This window comes from Astatotilapia calliptera, chromosome 20 (genome assembly GCF_964374335.1).
Source record: "Astatotilapia calliptera chromosome 20, fAstCal68.1, whole genome shotgun sequence".
Taxonomy (NCBI): Eukaryota; Metazoa; Chordata; class Actinopteri; order Cichliformes; family Cichlidae; genus Astatotilapia; species Astatotilapia calliptera.
The window spans coordinates 35,885,457-35,906,019 of NC_137441.1; the positions used below are offsets into that span (position 1 = coordinate 35,885,457).

General features: G+C 41.2%; 3 protein-coding genes across 4 annotated transcripts; all 3 read right to left on the reverse strand.

Annotated features, from left to right (window-relative positions):
• Nucleotides 1-257: 257 nt before the first annotated feature.
• znf740b (zinc finger protein 740b) lies at nucleotides 258-8,239 on the reverse strand. 2 transcript variants are annotated; one of them, XM_026154764.2, is made up of 7 exons: nucleotides 8,099-8,239; nucleotides 6,222-6,371; nucleotides 5,822-6,055; nucleotides 5,520-5,648; nucleotides 5,300-5,429; nucleotides 2,387-2,505; nucleotides 258-791 (listed from the first exon to the last, which is right to left on the reverse strand). In XM_026154764.2, the coding sequence occupies exons 2-7, from the start codon at nucleotides 6,264-6,266 to the stop codon at nucleotides 642-644; spliced, it is 807 nt and encodes a 268-aa protein (XP_026010549.1). In that variant the 5' UTR covers nucleotides 6,267-6,371; nucleotides 8,099-8,239; the 3' UTR covers nucleotides 258-641. The 2 variants fall into 2 exon arrangements, with proteins under 2 accessions (XP_026010549.1, XP_026010551.1); XM_026154766.2 differs by lacking the exon at nucleotides 6,222-6,371 and having other exon boundaries at nucleotides 8,099-8,200.
• A 201-nt stretch (nucleotides 8,240-8,440) lies between these two features.
• csad (cysteine sulfinic acid decarboxylase) lies at nucleotides 8,441-15,158 on the reverse strand. The gene is made up of 14 exons (XM_026154568.2): nucleotides 15,087-15,158; nucleotides 14,858-15,002; nucleotides 14,654-14,780; nucleotides 14,489-14,579; nucleotides 13,773-13,995; nucleotides 13,577-13,656; nucleotides 10,490-10,544; nucleotides 10,273-10,389; nucleotides 10,122-10,186; nucleotides 9,952-10,033; nucleotides 9,664-9,863; nucleotides 9,378-9,429; nucleotides 9,201-9,290; nucleotides 8,441-9,032 (listed from the first exon to the last, which is right to left on the reverse strand). The coding sequence occupies exons 2-14, from the start codon at nucleotides 14,987-14,989 to the stop codon at nucleotides 8,859-8,861; spliced, it is 1,488 nt and encodes a 495-aa protein (XP_026010353.1). The 5' UTR covers nucleotides 14,990-15,002; nucleotides 15,087-15,158; the 3' UTR covers nucleotides 8,441-8,858.
• Nucleotides 15,159-16,526: 1,368 nt separating this feature from the next.
• Nucleotides 16,527-20,360, reverse strand: LOC113013313 (uncharacterized). Its single transcript, XM_026154124.2, has 4 exons — nucleotides 20,222-20,360; nucleotides 17,589-17,923; nucleotides 17,413-17,493; nucleotides 16,527-17,332 (listed from the first exon to the last, which is right to left on the reverse strand). Exons 2-4 carry the CDS (start codon nucleotides 17,902-17,904, stop codon nucleotides 17,052-17,054), a joined length of 678 nt encoding a protein of 225 aa, XP_026009909.1. The 5' UTR covers nucleotides 17,905-17,923; nucleotides 20,222-20,360; the 3' UTR covers nucleotides 16,527-17,051.
• Nucleotides 20,361-20,563: the final 203 nt, after the last annotated feature.

The following is a 20,563-nucleotide window of genomic DNA, read 5'->3' on the forward strand; positions in this document are numbered from 1 at the left end:
AGACTTGTGCACAGAAAGAATACGGCACATAAAGTAAAAATGTTTGACTAATTTGATGGTTTTTTTCCTCTCCAACAATCTTTAACATTTAGATCAGCGGCATCAAAAAGGTCATTAAATTTAGCTTCACGTGTGTTAGCGACCTACAGTATTTCACTGACTAATCACTTCCTCGAGGCAGCACACAGAAAGCCTGCTGTGACCTTTTGCTTATAAGCTGCAGCCGGTACATAATTAGTAACAAAAGAAACACAAAACAAATAGGACGTTTTAATGCTTCATGGTTTTCTGTCTGTCTACATTAGCGAACCGTTCGTTTGAATTAACAGGCAGAGTTGGGGTTGACTGCAGGCTGAAAGCACGGAAGGTGCTGACTGTCCATGCAGTCACAAATTTTGTGTAATCTTCATTTATTGCCGCAATACGATGTCCGTGACTGCAAATGAGTCCGTTCCCCAATCGCCTTCTTCCTGGATTCTAAAGTGACAGTAGGTTAAAAAACCATAAAAATCCACTATGAGCTGGTGAGAGCAAACTAAAGGTTGGCTGTGGAAAAGTTGGGCTATTTTCAGGTCACCACTCCTAGGTGTGATGTTACTGAGCTGCAGACTGATGTTGGGTCTCTATGTGGAAGTTGAGGGTCAGACAGTCAGACGGTTGCTCGAAGGATGTAGGGGGCTCCATGAGGCCGGATGGGTAGATGAGTCCTGGGAGTACTGGCTTTCCTCTTTGCTCATCCCAACTGTACACAGCCGTCGGTGTCTCAGAAGCCTGTCTGTCCGTGAGAAGTTCTGAAGCAATGCAAACAAACATGTGGGCTTCAGCCAAAGTAGCATTTGAATTAGGGTGGGGTAGTACATTTCCAGCAGTTTTATTTGGGTGATGTCTGTCATTTTTCTGTTGCTCATTTATTGGTGTACCTCCATAAGAATTCCACTTGGTAAATACTTCACTTGTAAAACAGTTGCTAAAGTGGTTCAAGTAGAGATCTGCACACAGAAACTGGCTGAGATTCTGATCAGAATTTAGAATCGAATGCCTTGAAAAGCTTACACTGTCTGGTCGATGCCAAGTGCTGTAGAAAATCTCAATTTCCATTAGGGCTGGGCCATATCATACCGTTCACGGTAATACCGGTATAATGTCGGGCATCGATAAGAAAATGAAATATCGCGATAGAATATGGGTAAAACGCGCATGCGCAGTGCCTTTGTTTTCATACGCATATGGCGGAAAAAGCATGGCGGCGACAGAGAATGAGAAGGGCGAAAGTGGATCGTTGAATGAAACGGACGAACCAGAACTGGTTTGTAAAAATGCTGCAGCTTCAGTGGTGTGGAACTGGTTTAGCTTTCCCCCGTCAGATACACAACAAAGCACTATTTTTGGTAGCGCATGCTAGCGGGCCGTCGTTGTTACCGTGTTGTTTGGAAAATGCGGCACACTTAAAATCAATCCTTTGATTTTTCTGAAAGTCGACAGAGCCCCTTATAATCCCGTGTGCCTTATGTATGAACTCTGGTTGTGTTTACTGACCTCGAAACGATTTTATGTGCACGGCGCTCGAAAATCTGTCAAATGTTTTAGTACGACTTTGCTAAGCTACGAACCCGCACAGCTTGATGGGCATTACGGCAATAATAGGCAGGAGCCTCGCGGAGTGATACGTACTGTGCTTCAACATAATATTACCGTATTGTGTGTATATAACCTCTTTTTAAGTTTTGTGGATGTTATACATGGTTATGCTGAGGATATGTCGGCCAGTTTCCACTGGAAATGCCTTTTGGTTAAACTGTCAGCGAGGAGTTTGCACTGTTACAATTTTATATAACTTTAATGCACATAAACAGCTGCTTGTTTAAGTGAAAATACATTGATCTTTTTTTTTTTGCACGAATAAAGTTGTGGAGTTGTAAAGTATTTTGTCTCGTGTCAATTATATCGTCAGTTACATCGTTATCGGAAATTTTCAAATGTATATCGTGATAAATATTTTTGGTCATATCGCCCTGCTCTAATTTCCATGCACAACCGATTTTAAATATAAAGAGGAGCAAAGATAGATAAATTAGCAGCATATGGCTAGTTTTTCACTTGCACTGCCCACATTACAGATTATGCACCCTAAACATTGTTTGATTGCTTCCTTTAGGCCCCCTCCCTTGGTAATTTTTGTTTTTCCAGCTTAAAACTAAAATATTTCTATTTTGTTTTTCTGTGTTCGTTTTTGTTTCAACACAGCGGGCACATGCAGTGCCATGTCCACCAATACATCTGCAATCCACTGTTGTTGGAGTGATTGAGACAAGCTGAAAATCTCTTAATGCAGGATCTGTTCAAGTACACCAAGTATATTAGTGAAAAAAAAAAAAGTATGAATAACCTGATGGCAGCGATCGCACTGATAAGGCTTTTCTCCGCTGTGCACCCTCTTGTGCCTGTCCAGGTGGTAACGCTGAATGAACCGCATATCACAAGCATCACACGCAAATGGCTTTTCCCCTGGAAAACAAAACAAAACCCACACACGGGGAAAATGAATTTAATCATCGCTGATTTCACAAAAGACATCTAAATCTAAATTACTGCGTTAAAGTCTGGAGACACCTCTTTGATGAGAAAAGGGGTGCAAACAAAAACATAAAAGGCAAAAACACACTTTTGGCAATTCTAATGAGCTTAATAATTGATATTAGATATGACCAGCTTTTTTCAACTGAACTCTCTTAGACAAGCACTCTTGTCATTTCTTTATGCAGTCTTCTTCTTCAAGGACACACAAAGCTCTGCTTTGGATGTTGGCTGTTTTTTGTTCCGTTCGCTGTCAACATGATCCACACTGCGTCAGTAATGTTGAGGCCAATCCGAGACTGACAGTGTTGCATTGTGCGTTTTTTGTGCTTTTACTGCATTGGCTGTCAGTTTGGGATTATTGAAGCCACTACCAATGAGATCATTTTAAGATGGTACTGTATGGTGGATCAAAATCTGATGTTACTTCTCTGCTTTCAAAATTCCATCAATTTTAAGGAGATCTGCAACAGCAGTGACTGAAACGCAGCCCCAAACCATGACAGAGCCTCCACTGTGTGTTAAAGATAGCTTCAGACACTCTGTTGACCTCTCTGTGACCTACTCTGTACATTCTGATGACAATTTGAAACAACAATTTCAAATATGGATTAACTACTCCATAAGTCCTGTTGCCTCTGATTTTCAGTGTAGCTCTTGTTTGATTTGACATATCACAGCATTTTCTCTCCATTCGCCCTCCTAAAGAATCTAATCTCGACACCCAGCCTTCCACCAATTTCACTTCTTGTTCAGCAAACAGTTCAGAGAAGGTTCAGATGCATCTGCCGGGTCCTGTGTCAGGTCTTCGCTGGATTTGTCTTCCATTTTCTTCATGAAATGACTTTCAAACACTGTTCGTATGCTACAGATAGATTTTTAGGACTACCATCTTTTGTTTCCCACTTTTTCAGTTTCCTCATTTTTTTCAGTAAATAGACTTTTTTGGGAAAGACCTGTTTGGTCTAAATACTGTTTTATGCTTGTCAAGCTGTGTCATTACTGGCCTTTTTTAATAGATTCAACTGAAGAAATGGGAACAAATGACATGATTTTAAAGACACTATTTAAATTGGTTCTTTCCTAAGCTGTCTGTTATGTGTAGACATGACAGGGGTTTATTCTTGAGCTAGATGCCCTTTTCATGCTTTAATGATTCATACTCAGTGTTATGTGGCTTAACAAAGGAAAGAAACCCCACCCCTCTGAAAATCAACTATGAGGACTAGGGCTGCCACGATTTGTCGACTAGTCACGATTACGTCGACTATCAAAATCGTCGACGACTGATTTAATAGTCGACGCGTCGTTTGAAGCTTTGTAAGATCGCAAAAGACGCAGGAATAAGTAGCAGGATTTAAGAGTGTAATAACGGACTGAAACAGAAGATGGCAGCACTGCATGTACAAAGATGCCAGCTGCCGTTAAACCCCGAAGAAGAAGAAGAAGAAGCAGCTGTGTCCCAGAATTCATAGCGCGGCCCAGCTCAGTTTCCAACAATGGCGGCAGCTAGTTAGTTTTAATATTACTCTTATTATTCTTTCTGGGTCACAAAATAAACGTTTAACATATTTTCAGCCGAGAATGTAGCTGTGTAAACCTCAAATATCGGCTCAGTTTATCAAGACACCGCATATTTTCAAAAGCGCTCCGACGTTTTCAGAGACGTCTGTTACCCACTAGCTCGATAGCGAGCCGGGGGCTAGGCTCACTAGCGCGGTGAGAACACCGGACTCCCGGCAAATTGTTTTCAAACCCACCGCCGTCTTTCGCTACTCAGGTTAAATATATATGAGTCACTTAGATAAATTAAAAATGTTGTTGTTTGGCTTTTTTTTTTTTTTTTTAGTATTTTATTTGTTCCTGAGTAAACCGGTTTGTCTGAGATTAAAGTTATAGTTTTTACACAGCTGAATAAACGTCAAGCAGACAGCTGATTATCAGAAGTATGAGATGCTGGAGAATTTACTCCGGTGTCCTGTTATATTTTAGATAGCAAGGAGTTTATTAAACTTCACCGAAACAATCTGCAAATTTCATTAAAATTGAATAAACTATCACCTTGTCTTTATTTTTAGTTAGCACCTTAAAAGCTTAAAGCTGTAAGCTAATGATAGTTATATAAGAGCAGATGCTGCTGGTGCAATAAGCTGTAGTTTTACGTCCAGTGGATGATGATCTGATTAGTCGACTAATCGCATAAATAATCGGTGACTAGTCGACTATCAAAATAATCGTTTGTGGCAGCCCTAATGAGGACTATACTGAAAATGAGTGAAAAAGCATCGATGTCCAAAGAAAAACTTGGAAAGACTGGAGAACTACTGCTCTGCCTTCTATAGCCCATTGTAAAAGATTATAACAAAACGTGGCTCCTCAGAAGCAAATTATAAAGAAAATGATGGCAAGATTTTTTGCACATTACTTTAGTATGAGTCTTATAATTGAGTTACAAATTAGGACCAATGCAGAACTCAGATCAACATACAAACTTAGAAGAAGAAACGTGGAAAAGACACATTTTACAAACTTGTCAACCAACCTCTGAAAATGCATCAAAACTGGTTAAAGGAGCAAATACTAAAAATAAAGGAAGTTGGTGGGTGTTTTTAAGCTTATTCTGAGCAACATCCTCACAAAGACTTACCTAGTTGACATACAAAAAAACATAAAATAAATGAAAAAATAGTCCAATTGAAGTAAAGAGGTGAGGGTAAGTTCTCACCTGTGTGTGTAAGAATATGCCTCTTAAGGTGGTAGCTGCTCCGGAAAGCTCCATAGCAATGATCACAGATGAAGTTCTTCTGGACTTTCAATGAGCTGTCGTCATCCATATCAACTGATGGAACTAAATGCTATAAACGTGAAGACAATTAGATGAAATTAACTTAAGAGCAACAGTCTGTTCACTTTCTAATTTCAGTATAATTTTAACCTTTCTTTACCTCCACTTTTACTTTGTTGGCTAAACCGGATTTTTTGTGTTTCTTCTTGGGCTGCATATTCTGGTTTGCCTGCATGCCCTTTCCCTCAATTATCCTTGATGTATGATAATCTCCATCTTTCCGGATGAGCTTTTGAAAGATGAAAAAACGTGACAACAGGCTTCTGTTAAATGCTGCTTTGCAACCTGTGTACATTTGTCAACCAACGACTTAAATTGGCTTATAAAAGCAAAACTGTGAAATAACATCAGCAGACTTAAAGTGAGTTATTTCTCCATGCAAAATAAAGACGCTTCTCTCACCAGGGGTGGGCAGCTCCCAGTTGATGGATGGCCCATGTGGCTGTGATGTGGCTGTCCATGGTGCACCTGGTGGCTGTGGTGGTTCTGGCTATGCTGCGAGTGGGTTTGGTGGCTTTCAGGACTGGTCCTTTGCCCCTGACCCAAGGGTGACATCATCTTCTTTTGGCCTGGGATGTTGTTGGCTTGCATTAGGGCCATGCTGGACAGCACTGCCTCGCAGCCCAGCAACCCAGCCTGACAATACAAGCAAAAAGTTGTTTTGAAAAAGAGGAGATTGCAGGACTCCTCACGCAGCGAGGCATCAGAAGGAAGGAGAGGGGGACTGAACAATGGGAGTAACGGATACATGCATACGATAAAACCATGATCGTGATCTTGAGATGAAGAGACTTCCACTGACCCATTTCATATGGTCTCGAACAGAATTGCTGGAATGGTGTGTCATCGCCGTGCTTTGAATGCGTGTGTGTTTGTGGGGACAGAGGGGCTTCACTCGGGATGAGGGGTGACAGATGAGACTACACCCTCCAAAATCATCAGGGGCAAAAGTCTGAAAATAAAGGCATATGCATATATGACTAAAAATGTATGTGCAGCTTTAATACGTGCTGTCTATCAGACAGGAAAGCACCAGTTGCTCGGTACATGGCTGACAGAAAACACAACAATAAAAGGTAAAATGAGAAAAATGATGGAGATGAGGAAAAAGCTCGTTATGCACAATGCAACTGTGTAAATAATTCATTAACCAAACAAATCCTTCAATGACAATAGCCGGTAGTTGAATATAGAAATGATGCTTCTTTTTAAATGGTTTGCAATGCACTTTAGTCCAAGTGTAATGAAACACACACCTGTATCTACCTCATACAGCTGCAGTAATAAAAAAAACATCCTAAATGAAGCAGGAATTTGTTTGAAAGTCTTTTTCATGCACATGACAGAGAAAATTAGAAATCACATTACAAACACGTTAAATCAGTGTGGATTTTTAAATAATTACATTTATCAAAATATGTTTAAATCTGATTATGTTTTGTGTGTTTGTGAGAATTAATATCAGCGGATGTTTTAAAATGAATTTTAAAATAACAAGATATAAGTATTAGTCTTGAAAACCCTACACACAAATGTGGCTATTAAATCAAATCAAATCACTTTTATTGTCACATCACATGTGCAGGTACACTGGTACAGTACATGTGAGTGAAATTCTTGTGTGCGAGCTTCACAAGCAACAGAATTGTGCAAAAATACAGTAACGTAAAACAAGCAAAATATAAGAATGGCTAAATCTGAGACTAATAAATATATGTACAATATATAATAGTATATGCATTACTGATTACAAAGGCTATGAATGACGCTGCTTCTGTCATACATGTAAAGGCCATAAATACTGTAAAAACCAAGCTACTAGGAGGTCGGTATAGCTCATTGGGTTTGGGGGGGTATATGTATATGCAGTGGCTTAGGTTCCAGTCTGCCGTGAACCCTGTGTGCTGTCCTGCTCTCTTACCCTCCTTTCTTGTCTGTTCTACCTGCATTTAATACTCGTGTATTAGATAATAAAATACATACAGCAGCTTCCCAGTCAGGTCAAAAGCTGGTGCTAGAAGTACTTAAATGATGAATGCATACAAACATGCACAATAAATGGCACGATTACTGCATGATCTATTATGGTAATGTAAAGGGGGCTGTTTCGACGACCCAAACCCACCCATACAGAAAACTCCATAATACGGGCAGAGATTTTTATTTTAATTGATTCGACCACATCTATTATTGGAAAACGCTTTGTTTTGCGATTCATTTGTAAGCTGGTGGGTTTATTCTCTGATCGATCTTACAAAGATCAAACAGTTAGCAGCAGTTAGCTAGCAACGTATCCCAGCTTTTTTTGGGGGGGGGGGGGGAGAGAAAGTAAGAGGTTTATTTTTCCACTGGGGTCACGGGACACGGGACAGACAGCTTTGTGTATTTCCGCGGGGGTCTGTATGAAAGTGTGCCGCACGCTGAGAGTCCCCGCTGAATGAACCGAAAGCAGAAAGCAGCTAGCCAGCCCGGAGTTGGATTTTGGGACAACTCTTGTGTGAGTGAGCGCCCACCCCACCCCCCGCCCCGGACAGCACAACAACAGGCAGGGCGTGCAGGCTCCGCGCCGACCTCAAAATAACGCCGCCCTCGCGAGCTACAACTGCTCCAAACACACGGGCACCAGAAATAAAACGTGTACAGAGCCGCGAGCGACGTGCTGCACACTCGACCGCTTACCTTTCGCTTTTCACAGTGCTGAAGATTAATATTTCTTGTCGCACTTCCAATTTTTTCTCAGTTTACAAACACTGACAGGAAACACCACCGGAAGTGCTCCCCGGGGAGAGTCCTGATTGGTCGTACGCCAAGACACGTGACCGAAGCGGAGTGACCCAGATTTGCGGCCATAACTGTAAGGTGTGCTGCAGAAGTTTTGTTTAAAGGCTTTGTGTCTGGCAGACTTTATAAATATTACATTTTGACTGAGAATACTATTTCTACACAAAGAAAGTAATTTTTTTGCTTAAACCTAACCAAATAATTGAATAATTAATCCATTACAAGACCAAACGCAGGTTCTCAGAGGTGACGATTTGTTTTATTGTTTGTTTTACATTACACTTACAGAAAGACATTGTGACCCTGAACTGTTTTTCTGAGTAAAAACAAAAAACAAAACAAAAGCTCCCAATCACTTTTCTTGGAATCAATTAAAAAAAAAAATCAGTAATTAGTTAGGTATAAAATGTAAAGGGTAGGCATTCTCCAAAAATGTTTTAAACTCCTTTACAATAAAGAACATGGTGATATAAAGTTTGTAATACCAAGTAACATTTATTTATTTATTTATTTATTTAACAGCTGTTGGAATCTAGGAAATCAGATATTGAAATGAACACAATTTGACTTGTTTGTTGTTATTTGTAAAATTACAATGACCAGCATTAAACGCACAATCACATTTTCTGAAGGGCAAGGTGTTCACTTATGGGCTTTGTCACAGGTCCTTTCCAAGTCTTTCAATTTCATCAAGGAAGAAGTCCATGTCTTTCTGGGACAGTAGGGGAGAGAATACAGTCACACGGAAAAAGTTGACCTTGTTTCCCAAAGGCTGGTAGCCGACCATCATAGTGCCTTGCTTCATCATACGTTCCTTGATGACAGGAGCTACCTTTTAGCAAGAAAACAATACACAGAATTAACTGTACATTTCAGATAATGGGCACACTACAAAAAATGAAGATGCCACATCTAAGTACATGTCAATATGTGTGCAACGGAAGGAATAAAATATCTCAAATGTGGCGGCTAATTCTTATTCAGCAACAGACAAACTTACTTTTGCCAGTTTCTCCTGGTAATCTTCAGTTCCTTCCTTCCCTCTCAAACTCGGTGGTATGAACCAGAAGCAGACATTCACAAACTCTGGCTGTCCGCAGAGACAAATGCAAGCATGGTAATGACATTTTGCAGGTAAAAAACTCAGGTATGCTTTATGAAAAATGTATGAAATTACCATGCTCAAAAGCTGGAACCCCTCTCTTTTCTTCATCTGCTCCACCAGATATCTGCAAGAGAAAAATTTAGCAAAAGACCCAAAAAGTAACCATATTTAAAAAAAAAAAAAAAATCATATTTCTAACATATTAGACATAATTTATTAGTTAGTGAAAACCAAGAGAAAGACAACTGGTTTCAAGGGGTCTTAACTGGATGTGTAAGGCTGATCTTCTGTTAGAATGAGACAAATCTGACTTTACGACTTTACTTGAAGCTCGCCCTGTGACACATCCTTTATTTACCTTGCATGAATAAAAGCCTTGTCTACACGCTCTTCTAAGCCCATGGAGCCAACAGCTTTCCACATCAACCACAGCTTCAGACAGTCCACCTTGCGGCTGCATTGCACAGACTTATCCCCAATGTCCAGGTTCACATCGTAGAACTTATCTTGCTGGAAGAGGTATGTGGCATTGGCACTGTGGCACTGCTTCAACAAATTCTGGAACAAAGTCAATGATTGTCAAAAAACGTACAAACCCAAACTTTATGATTATTAATTCTGCAGCCTTTAAATTGTGAAGCCAAACCGTGGTGTCCTTCAGGAGTAAAGCAGAACACTGCAGGCCAGCCACCAGCATCTTGTGGGGATTCCATGCTACTGAATTTGCTCTTGTTATACACAGAAACAAACTCTAATCAACATCACAGCCTTACACTGTATCTCCACTCATGTACAAGCTCATGTACATTTTAATACCTGTCAACTCCTTTCATCAGATGTCTGTGTTTCTTAGAAAAAAGCACGCTCCCTCCCCAGCAAGCCTGACAAAAAAAAGATAAAAGATTCTCACAAGGTTCACAAAACCAAGTCTCGTCAACACACATCAGTCTTCCACAAGTGCACTCACATCTACATGCATCCACAGCTTGTGTTTATCACAAATATCAGCTATGTGATCCAGCGGGTCAAACACACCCTGCACTGTGGTCCCTGACATGCAGCTTACAAGAAATGGGACTGCACCCTAATGGAAAACACACAAAAATACAATTAGAGTCAGGAGATGATGATTAAAAGCTACATGTTACATTTGATGAAAACTAGCTAAACATCAGCAAATCTACCTGAGATTTGGACAGCTCTATTTTTTCATCCAGATCCTCTGGAATCAGACGACCTCTGCAGCACAAGAGACAGCATTTAATTAGATGAAAGGTATTATTTTTACTTGGCACAACTCCAGGTTACAATAGATCAAGGTGTAACAATTATTTCAATACAGAACATGAATCTATTATTTACAGCCCCAATCAAAAGTTTAAGATCACTTGAAAAATGGCAACTCTGTTGTGCCTGAAAACGGCCTGTTTCATTTTAAGCGTTGTTTTCAATATTTTGAAATTGCTTTGTCTCACTCCCATTTCTTCTTGTTGCATTTTGAAGCTCTACTTGGAACCTTGTTAAAATCCGACCATGCAAAATATGATTTTTTTGGCCATTTTTCTAGTGTTCTTAAACTTTTTATCGGGACTGTATTTTGAATAATTATTGAGTCTATAGAAAAGGTCATATAACATCTGCAAGTTGAGTTTTATGAGCATTCGTTTTGCAATTGTATAAATTAAGGACAGAAGAAAATTCAATTTCTTTAATGCTCAATATTCTTTCAGCGGGCAACTGATAACTAACAAGTCATCCAAAGCATCCAAGATGGCAGCGCACACGGACGCAGCAGCTTCAGCCTCTCCAATTAGGCGTTTTTCTTTCTGCAACGCAAAACTTACCTACAGTCATCTGGAATTATGCAACATCGGCTATAACAGCCAGATCCCCGTTACCAGTGATTATCAGAGGATCAACAACATCCCCCCGGAGATAGCGAGAACACCGGGCGCTCCGTGGATTGTTATCGGCTCTGCCAAGCAACCCAGGCGGCGGACAGGACGCAAAAAAAAGCGGGGCTGCCGGTCAGGCGTGCGAGCCAGGCTAAAGAAGCAGCCTTTTAAACCACCGCTTCCAAGCATCTTCCTGACCAACGCACGCTCGATCGTCAACAAAACAGACGAAGTGAACCCACTTCTCCCCGCACAGCCACTCGTCCGCGACTGTTGTGCCTTGGTCGTCACAGAGACGTGGCCACAAGAGGAAATTCCCGACGCCTCGATGCAACTAGCGGGCCGCACAATGCACCGCAGCGGCGGAAAGGCTACAGCAGGTGAAAGCAGAGGTGGAGGTTTGTGCATTTACACACATAACAACTGGTGCACAAACACCAAGATAATCACCACAGTCTGCTCCCCGGACATAGAGACGATGTCTGTCGTGTGCAGACCCTTTTACTTGCCTAGAGAACTGCCTGTAGTGCTAATCACAGCAGTCTACATACCTCCAAACGCTAATGTTAGCTCAGCCCTGGCCACCTGCACGACTCGATCTCTGAACAGCAACGGAGATATCCAGAGGGAGTACACATCATCGCAGGGGATTTCAACAAAGTGTGCTTAACAACCGTGCTGCCTGCATTTGTTCAACATGTGACATGCCCTATGAGAGGGAATAACACACATGTTTACTCAAATATCAACCAGGCCTACAGATCTGTTCCCCTCCCACACCTGAGCATGTCCGACCACCTCTCTCTGCTTGTTGTCCCCTTATACACACCACTCAGTAAAAGGACAAAGCCCACAATCAGAACTATTAGCACCATTTCTGAGGAAGCTCTGGCTCAGCTGCAGGACTGTTTTGCCCTCACAGAGTGGAGTGTCTTTGAACATGACGACCTAGAGACTCACACAGCTGCAGTGCTGTGTTACATCATGTATTGCATTGACACTGTCACCACGGAAAAGCGGTTCCGCGTCTACCCCAACCAAAAACCCTGGATGTCGAGTAAGGTTCAGGCATTGTTAAAGGCACGTAACTCTGCATACAAATCTGGGGACCAGAATATGTACAGAAGAGCAAAAGCAGACCTTAAAAAAGGCATCAGAGCAGCAAAACTGGACTATTCGAGTAGACTGTCAGATCAGCTCTCAGACAACGACCCCAGAAAGGTATGGGAGGGCCTGAAACACTTCACCAATTACAAAGGCAGTGGGACAAATGCAGATAACATGGACATCTCATTAGCAGAAGAACTAAATAACTTATTTGCCCACTTCCAGAGAACTGTAGACACCCCTACCATGCACACTGCCCTGCCCATAGCCTCTGATCACAGCCCACACACATTTACCCTCCAAGAACTCCAGGTTCACAGTTTGTTCAGAGCAGTAAATCAGAGGAGAGCTGCTGGCCCTGACGGAATACCTGGGAGAGTGCTCAAAGTCTGCGCTGACCAGCTGGCTCCTGTGTTCACCAGACTATTCAACCTCTCCCTGTTACACTGTCCCTCACTGGCTGAAATCTGAAACAAAAGTCCCAGTCTCCAAGTCCACCATGCTCAGTGGCCTCAATGATTACAGACCCATTGCACTGACACCTGAGTTTGCAAAATGTTTAGAGAAGCTGGTCCTATAGCTCATTAAGGACTGCCTCCCACCCAGCTTTGGTCCACCGAGGATATAATTTCCACTGCCCTCCATTCTGTTCTGCATCACCTGGAGAATCCTGGGACTTCAGCGACGATGCTCTTCATTGATTTCGCTCGGCTTTCAATACCATCACCCCAGACACTCTTGGACTACAAACACATCCGCCTTAGTGAAGAAAGCCCAGCAGCGCCTCCATTTCTTGAGGGTCCTGAGATGGAACAGGCTGCAGACTAGTGTCTTTCTACCGAGCCACAATTGAGAGTGTGCTGGTGCACACTGAAGAGACTCCAGAGGGTCATCAGAACTGCAGAGAAGGTGATCGGCTGTCCACTCCCCTCCCTGGACTCCATTGCCACCTCTAGATGTCTCTCTAGAGGCATGGCAATTATAAAGACCAACTTCGTCCTAACCACCACCAATTCAACATCCTGTCCTCTGGAAAGTGGTTCAGATCCATCAGGTGCAAAACATACAGACTAAAGAACAGCTTTACAGGGTTCTTATTATGATGCCCATGTATACACCCCCAACAGTGAATAATGTAACTAATACATTGTGTATATAGTGTTTTTATATTCTTCTTTATATATTTCTTTACTTTTGCACCTTTGTGGTCTTGCTACCTACTTTCTCTGTGCAAGCAACTGTACAATGACAATAAAAAAGTTCAATTACCTGTCGTCCACTTTCACAAAGATGACGTTGTCCAAACCAATCCCCAGAAATGCAGCGCCTTTCTTTACAGAGTAATGGCTCTGAAAAAACAGAAGTATGTCTGTTTCAACAGTGTCATGAAGTTAGAAATAAACCTGATGAAGCTTCCATTGCATCAACAATACACATTGACAAACAGGTGAACAGTCGCCCTCACCTCTGGAGATGTAAAGATGCTTAGCCGTGGGAGAGCCCACACCCCCTGGCTTTTGACCTCTGGGAAGCGTTGATAGCGTGCGAGGTTCATGGCATACATGTTGGAGGTTGAGCCCCCCGGACAGAAAATCCCATCACCCTCTGTCCAACCAACCAGCTGACGTAGGCCCCTGAGGACCTCGTTCTCCATCAGCACAAAGACTGGGGCTGCCTCATAGGTGAAGCTGCAGTTGTCACAGAAAACGTCTGATCATGTAATTTGCTGGATTAGCCTCGTCTTCATTTTATCTTTCAGTTTGTAAATCTCTGCAGCGCTGCTCTATGAGTCAGGAAACCTTCCTTGCTTACGAACCAATATATAAAAAACCCACAACATTGTGAAATATGTCATCAGCATTGGTGCCAAGAAGCACCACTCAAACAGTGCACCCAAACATCCTTTTGAAACACTTTGACTTTATATTTTTGCACATGCTTTCTAATAAATTCGGTTTATTAAACACTGATACGCTAAAAATATGCAAAATACCTAAAATAACCTCACTGTTGGAGGTTATTCTTTCTGCTTATTCCTATTTCTAGAGTATTTCTACAGTTTGCTACCAAAGCAGAAACTCTGATCTCCTTTGATCAGTGCCTAACACATTTTATTGTTCAATATTCTTACAGGCTTAACCTTCCATCCCCTCAATATTTATCTTATCTGCTCCTTCTTACAGATTAGTGTTGAGAGCCTCAGTGAGGAATCTTCCAGCCAAGGAATGATAGTCCACCCCACCGTACTGTTGATTAAAAAAATGTGGGTGACCTGAAATTAACAAAAGAAATAGTCCCTTCAAGATCGGACAAGTGCCTGTTTGTTTAGCTCATTTTTCTACTTACTTGTTTTAACGCTGTACTTGGCAACATCTCTTACTCTCTGGAGGAGCTTGTCCCGTGGCTCTCCTGTCTCTCTCACCCCCAAATCCAGGAGCAGAGCCAGCTCCTCGGGCTCTTTCCACTCACAAACCTGCACGAGGAAAGTGTGGATTATGAAGTTTGTTAGCTACCGCAGACAGGGAAACTATTTTGTGCTTCACAAGATACCTTCTGTTTGACATCTGTGCCATTGGAGAGCACTTCCTCCATAATAATTTTGAAGGCTTCATTTAAGAAGAACTGGCCTTCAGCATGGTCAATGAGAGGCTCATTCAGGTCACGGAGACTAGCTTGTTCCATTATCTCTTATGTGCTGTTTAAAAAAAAACATGAATACTTTTAAATTCAAAAGGTGTGATAAGAAACAGACACATGGTGCAAACTTCATACTACTAACCTGAGAATGGAGACGGGTTTGTGCTGCTCTGAAACCAGACTGCAGAAAATGGCTACAAAGCAAAGGTAAGGTGGCAAAAGAGGGAGGGAGGCAACCTTTGTCCCACACTTCTAGTTAATGTTATCTGAGCTGAGAAAAGACAATGGGGCACACACATACACTCAACTGTGATTTATGGGCTCACAAAAGTTCATTTTTAGAAGGTCAATATGCTTTAGTAAGTCATAAGTCATGTATAGCACTTTAATGGATAAAACTTTTGTGGATTCATGAAATGATTCTCATCAGTTCACAACAAAGAGCATCAGATTAGCTTGTGGGTGAACATTGTTAAAGGCAGTCGTTTTACTGTGATGAGTTATGGAGTGTTATGCAATAGAGGCTGTATATCTGCTCTGATATGCATGAGAAGGTAAATGAATCTTAAAAGACACAAGTCAGCCTCTACAGAAACTCTATGAAACATCAATGCAGGAGCAAAGCGATTCCCAGATTGCTCAGACAGAAAACCTTCATAGTTTTACAGAAAAGAACTCCTAGGATTGCTTTGTTCCCAGTTATGGCTTCTTTTCTTCTTCCAGCTGTGATTTTTATTTATTTACCTTTTTAATGAGCAGCAACAGCTAACGTTTAGGAGAAGTTTGCAGCTAGTCAAGGACGAATGTACGGTCATCAGCCACCTCAATAGGTACACCCGTTCAACTGTTCGTCAATGCAAATGTCAGCCAATCAAAAGGCAGCAACTCAATGCATTTATGCACAAATGGTAAATGGCCTGTATTTGTATAGCGCTTTTACTCAGTCCCTAAGGACCCCAAAATTCAGTCATTCACCCATCCACACACACATTCACACACTGGCGATAGCAAGCTACATTGTAGCCACAGCTGCCCTGGGGCGCACTGACAAAGACATGTTCGAGGTGAACTGTTAAAGTTCAAATTGAACAACAGGAGGACAAAAGATGATTTAAGTGACTTTGAGCATGACGTGGATGTTGGTGCTAGACGGGCCGGTCAGAGTATTTCAGAAGCTGCTGCTGTACTGGGAGTTTCCACCACGACCAGGGTTTACAGAGATTGGTGCAAAATGAGAAAATATCTGGTTCTATGGGTAAAACAGCACTGAGAAAAATGTAACTGATGTAATCAACACGTACCAGTGGGGTGACAGCATTACCCCATCATTCTTTTACGGCTGAGGGGTAAAAAAGCAAAAAAAAAAAAAAAGGATTTCTATAGTCTCTTATGTTTCTGGGACATTCAGTGATGCTTTCGTCTGTGGCTGAACTTGCTCTGGTTACTCTGGTGATTAAATTCAAATACCAAAAAAACCCCCAAACATTTACACACCAGTTTATCAGCCTTCAACTCGATTTCACACCATTTTCTGTCCAGTCACCTGTGCCCCATTTGCAGTGGCTCAATTCTTAAACACTGGTTAAAAAATAAAAAATTGTTTATTTTATGGCAGTTGAACGAATAATACAATTACAAAGAGTTATTTCAAGTGGTACTAAGGTTCTCCTGCTTCTGTCCTTTGCAGATGTTTTCCATGAAAGAGTTTTGAAAATGTTCTTTTCTCTGCTGCTTCATGTGGACCGCTGAGCTTCATCCCTAAGATGAATAATCCCAACATAAAAAGAAAATACCGTTCAAATGAAGTAAGTACAGCTTGCTTTTCATTATCTTCTCAAATGAAAGGTGAATAAAAATCATACTACATATACCACAACAGAAAACAGACATAAAAGCAACTCTTGTAAGAGATTTCATGAAACTTCTGGCAAAACTTCTATGACTTTCCTACGATAACTGTTAATGCATCATTTAAAAATGTACAGTATAAAGTACAGTAGTGCTAAATGCAGAGTAGTAAACAATAAAATCTTGTTCTTGTTTAAGCCCTGATATTTATGATCTGACTTGTCAGTAAAAACATTTCCTTTATACTCCAAGCAAGTAATCAGTCAGTCTTCAACAGGAAGTCGATGCTTTCAGGTGGCAACATCCACTCTCCCTGACTGAGAAGTGAATGCAGTTGAGTGGGTGTGGCTTTTTCCCTCTGTGAGTTACGCCAGTGACGCAGCATGGCAAAGACTCGCTCCACATGGAGATTATGGTCCTCTTCGATTTGCTCCAGTTTTACAGATGAGATTTCCAGAGCTTCTCTGCCAATCGCCCTCCAAGATTTGCCGATGGTACGGGCCACAGACATCAGCTGTTTCTCACTCACCATGCCAGAGCCTGTGGGATGAGGCCGTTAAAGTATGTGACTGTTTTACAGAGTTTGACAGTGGAATATATTTCAGTGCATTGCCACTCACCATTGTTGCAGATCCTTTTGTTTGGAATGACATCTGGTATCTCAGGCGCTTGTTTTCTTTTTTCTGAGGTTTCTTTCCCCCCTTGGAAGTGAAAAAAAAATCTTTATATTTATAGATCAGAAATAGAAATCTAACTGGAATAAAAGATTGCTGAAAACGAGCAAATTTTAACCTACCCGAGGACCGTGTGTTGACTTTCAGTTTGTTAATAAAGTCAAGCCTTGGGAAGGTTTCTTGCAAGGCGTTATCCTTGAAAAGCTCCAGTAGTTCTTTTGCTGCTTCGGGACCTCTCTGTATGACGTGATCCAAAAGCTCTGTCACTTTTTCACTAGGAGTGCGGCAAGATTTCACGTGCTGGTAGGCGTGAAGAGGCAGCAGACGGCGAGCATCTGCATGCTGGAGTACAAAGTCAGGATCGGCACTTAGGATTTCTATAAGCTTTGGCTTCTGACTTCTGAGTAGCTGGATTTCCTCTCCTGATTCCTCAGCCATGACTGATTTAAATCAACTCCTGGCAAAACAAGTTGATGAAGACTTCTTTTAATAAAAGTATATGTGACATGTCCAACAAACTCAACCAAAAACCTTTTGACTAAATTAAACTTTCAAAAAAGTAAACAGCTCCAACATCCATCCATTCTCCAACATTTCTAGTGGTAATAATTGTAGCTGTGACGCTATTCTGCTAAATGTGCTGCAGACAGCAGGGAGTGTATTGGAACCAGAGTCAGGGTCCCTCTGCTGGTCAAATAGGCAATGACAGCATGTCTACATTCCCACAAGCATTCATTGCCTTCTCATTATTTTAAAAACAAAGACAAAGAGTTTTCAAGTTGCTGCATGACCGATAGCATGTGCATCAATGCTTATATATCTGTTCTAAGCCAATACTAGCCAATGACATTGCTCACTTGATATATATCTATCAGGCTCTAATGCAACACTTAATTGTCCTGCACATGCCTGCATAATCACTGCTAAACATATTCCTGGCTGCCTTTTAATTTATGTGGCTATGGAAAAATGTGATATTCTCACATTTATTTTAATGACTCATTCAAGTCTCTCCAATAATCCAGTGGATGAAGAATGTACAATGGGAAATATTCAAGACTGTTTAAGATATCTAATAAATAAATGTTTCAATTTTGCAGCTACTTTTTTAGTATATAAAACTGTAACATTTAACATAAATTAACATGTAATATGTAACATAATATGTTATAACGTGTTGAAAACCACAATCTCTGACAAAATAAACTCACCGGCCACTTCACTGGGTATACTTGTGTGACTGATCCTTAACTCAAATATTTAATTAGCCAATGATATGGTAGAAACTCAGTGTATTTAGGTATGTAGATACAGTCAAATTCAACCTCAGAACAGGGAAGAAAGTTTGGGATTTTCCCACAAATCCATGTTACATTCCTCTAAAAGTCGAGGGGATGCAGGGAAGTAACAAAAAGTATCTAGGTTGGGGCAAAAAAGAGACAAGGAGGCAAAAATATAGATGAAATAGTTTTTTTTTAAATTAATAACTATACTAAAGAAGACAGACAAGTCACTATATGCATCAAAAGATTTAATGCATAAGAGCACATCAAAAAGGTTAAATGGTTAAAAATGCCCTCTGCTCCACAGAGCAGGCATAAGCAGTTAAGCCATACGCAACTCAGCTCACTACAAAGGCTCTCCAGGACTGGAGCTCACCTGATCCCTGATCTTAAGTACTCAACGCCTAATTGTTGAATAGAAAGGACAGCAGAGAAAGGGCAGCATCTACGGCTGGAAAGAGAGCAAGTCATGCCCAGCCATGGCCCTAACAAGCCATCTTTAGAATTTACAGAGAAAGATCAGAAACAGAGAAAGTATCACGTGAGTGGCAGTTCTCAGAGATTAAAATAGCTGTGAGGAAGGCAATAGTAGCTCAAATAACCACTCATTACAACCACCATTTGCATCGGGTCATTGAAATGATTTAATAGAAGACTATAAAACATTGCCTGATCTGATGAGTCTCAATTTCTGCTGCGACATTTGGATGGTAGGTTGAGAATTTGGCAAAAAGACAATAAATGATGAATTTAGGCACCTTGTAGTGGTGGAGAGCCTACCTATACAACATCTCAAATTGGTTAGTTGAACATGTCAATGAGTTCACAGTACCCAAACGGCCACCAAAGTCACCAGATCTCAATCAAACAGATCACCTTTGGGACGTGGCAGAATAGGAGAGATGCATCATGGATACGCGGCAACTGTGTGACGCCATCACGTCATTATGGACCAAAATCTCTGAGGAATGTTTCAGCACCTTGTTGAATCAATGATACGAGGGGATCCCACCCACTGCTAATGAAGTGAGTGGTGAGTATTTCACACTGTGATACACGGGAGTTGAATAGTGCTTATCTTATCTTATCTGTAGCTTCGGACATGAAGAAAATTAAGTGGCATTAATATTTTTTTCAGTTCAAGCATAGACCAGTAACTGTAGCATTGTTCAAATAAGCGTTAATACTGATGTACACAGATCAGAAATCACAGCACGTGCACAATCACTGATCAACTTTTTTTCTTTGCCTACGTGACACGACCACGTGCTTACAGAGTTTATTACTTTCAGTGCGTGAAGGACGCAAAGCCTTTGTTCTACATCCAGCACTTCAATTCGAAACCCCTTTAATCTCTGCACTTCCTGGGTTTGTGTGGCATCTGTGGTCGATCACTTCCAGATGCGCTTTACAGACTCGCTTTCATGCCCCAAGCAGGCTACAGGCGGAACGTATTTGTGCTTTTCTCTTACCATTTAATGCAACAGCCCCAATAACACAGATGGTAAACAAACGCAGCGTCACAAGTTCACCATCGCTTCTTTTCTCCCGCTGCTTTTCCTTCCTTATTTTATCCGGTCAAATCATTTCCGGTTATTTCTTTCACTAGCATTTTATTTCTGTTTGCTTCCATCCAGTGGGTGGATGATTTAACTGCAGGAAACCGCCCCAGCTCTGAGCATTTAGCGTCACCTGGTGGAGATGCTTACACATTGCACTGCAGTGACAGAAGTGTTCTATAATCTTAAATTATACTTAATTAAAAAAAAGTATATAAGACTTTATTATGAAACAGAGACATTTCAATAAATACA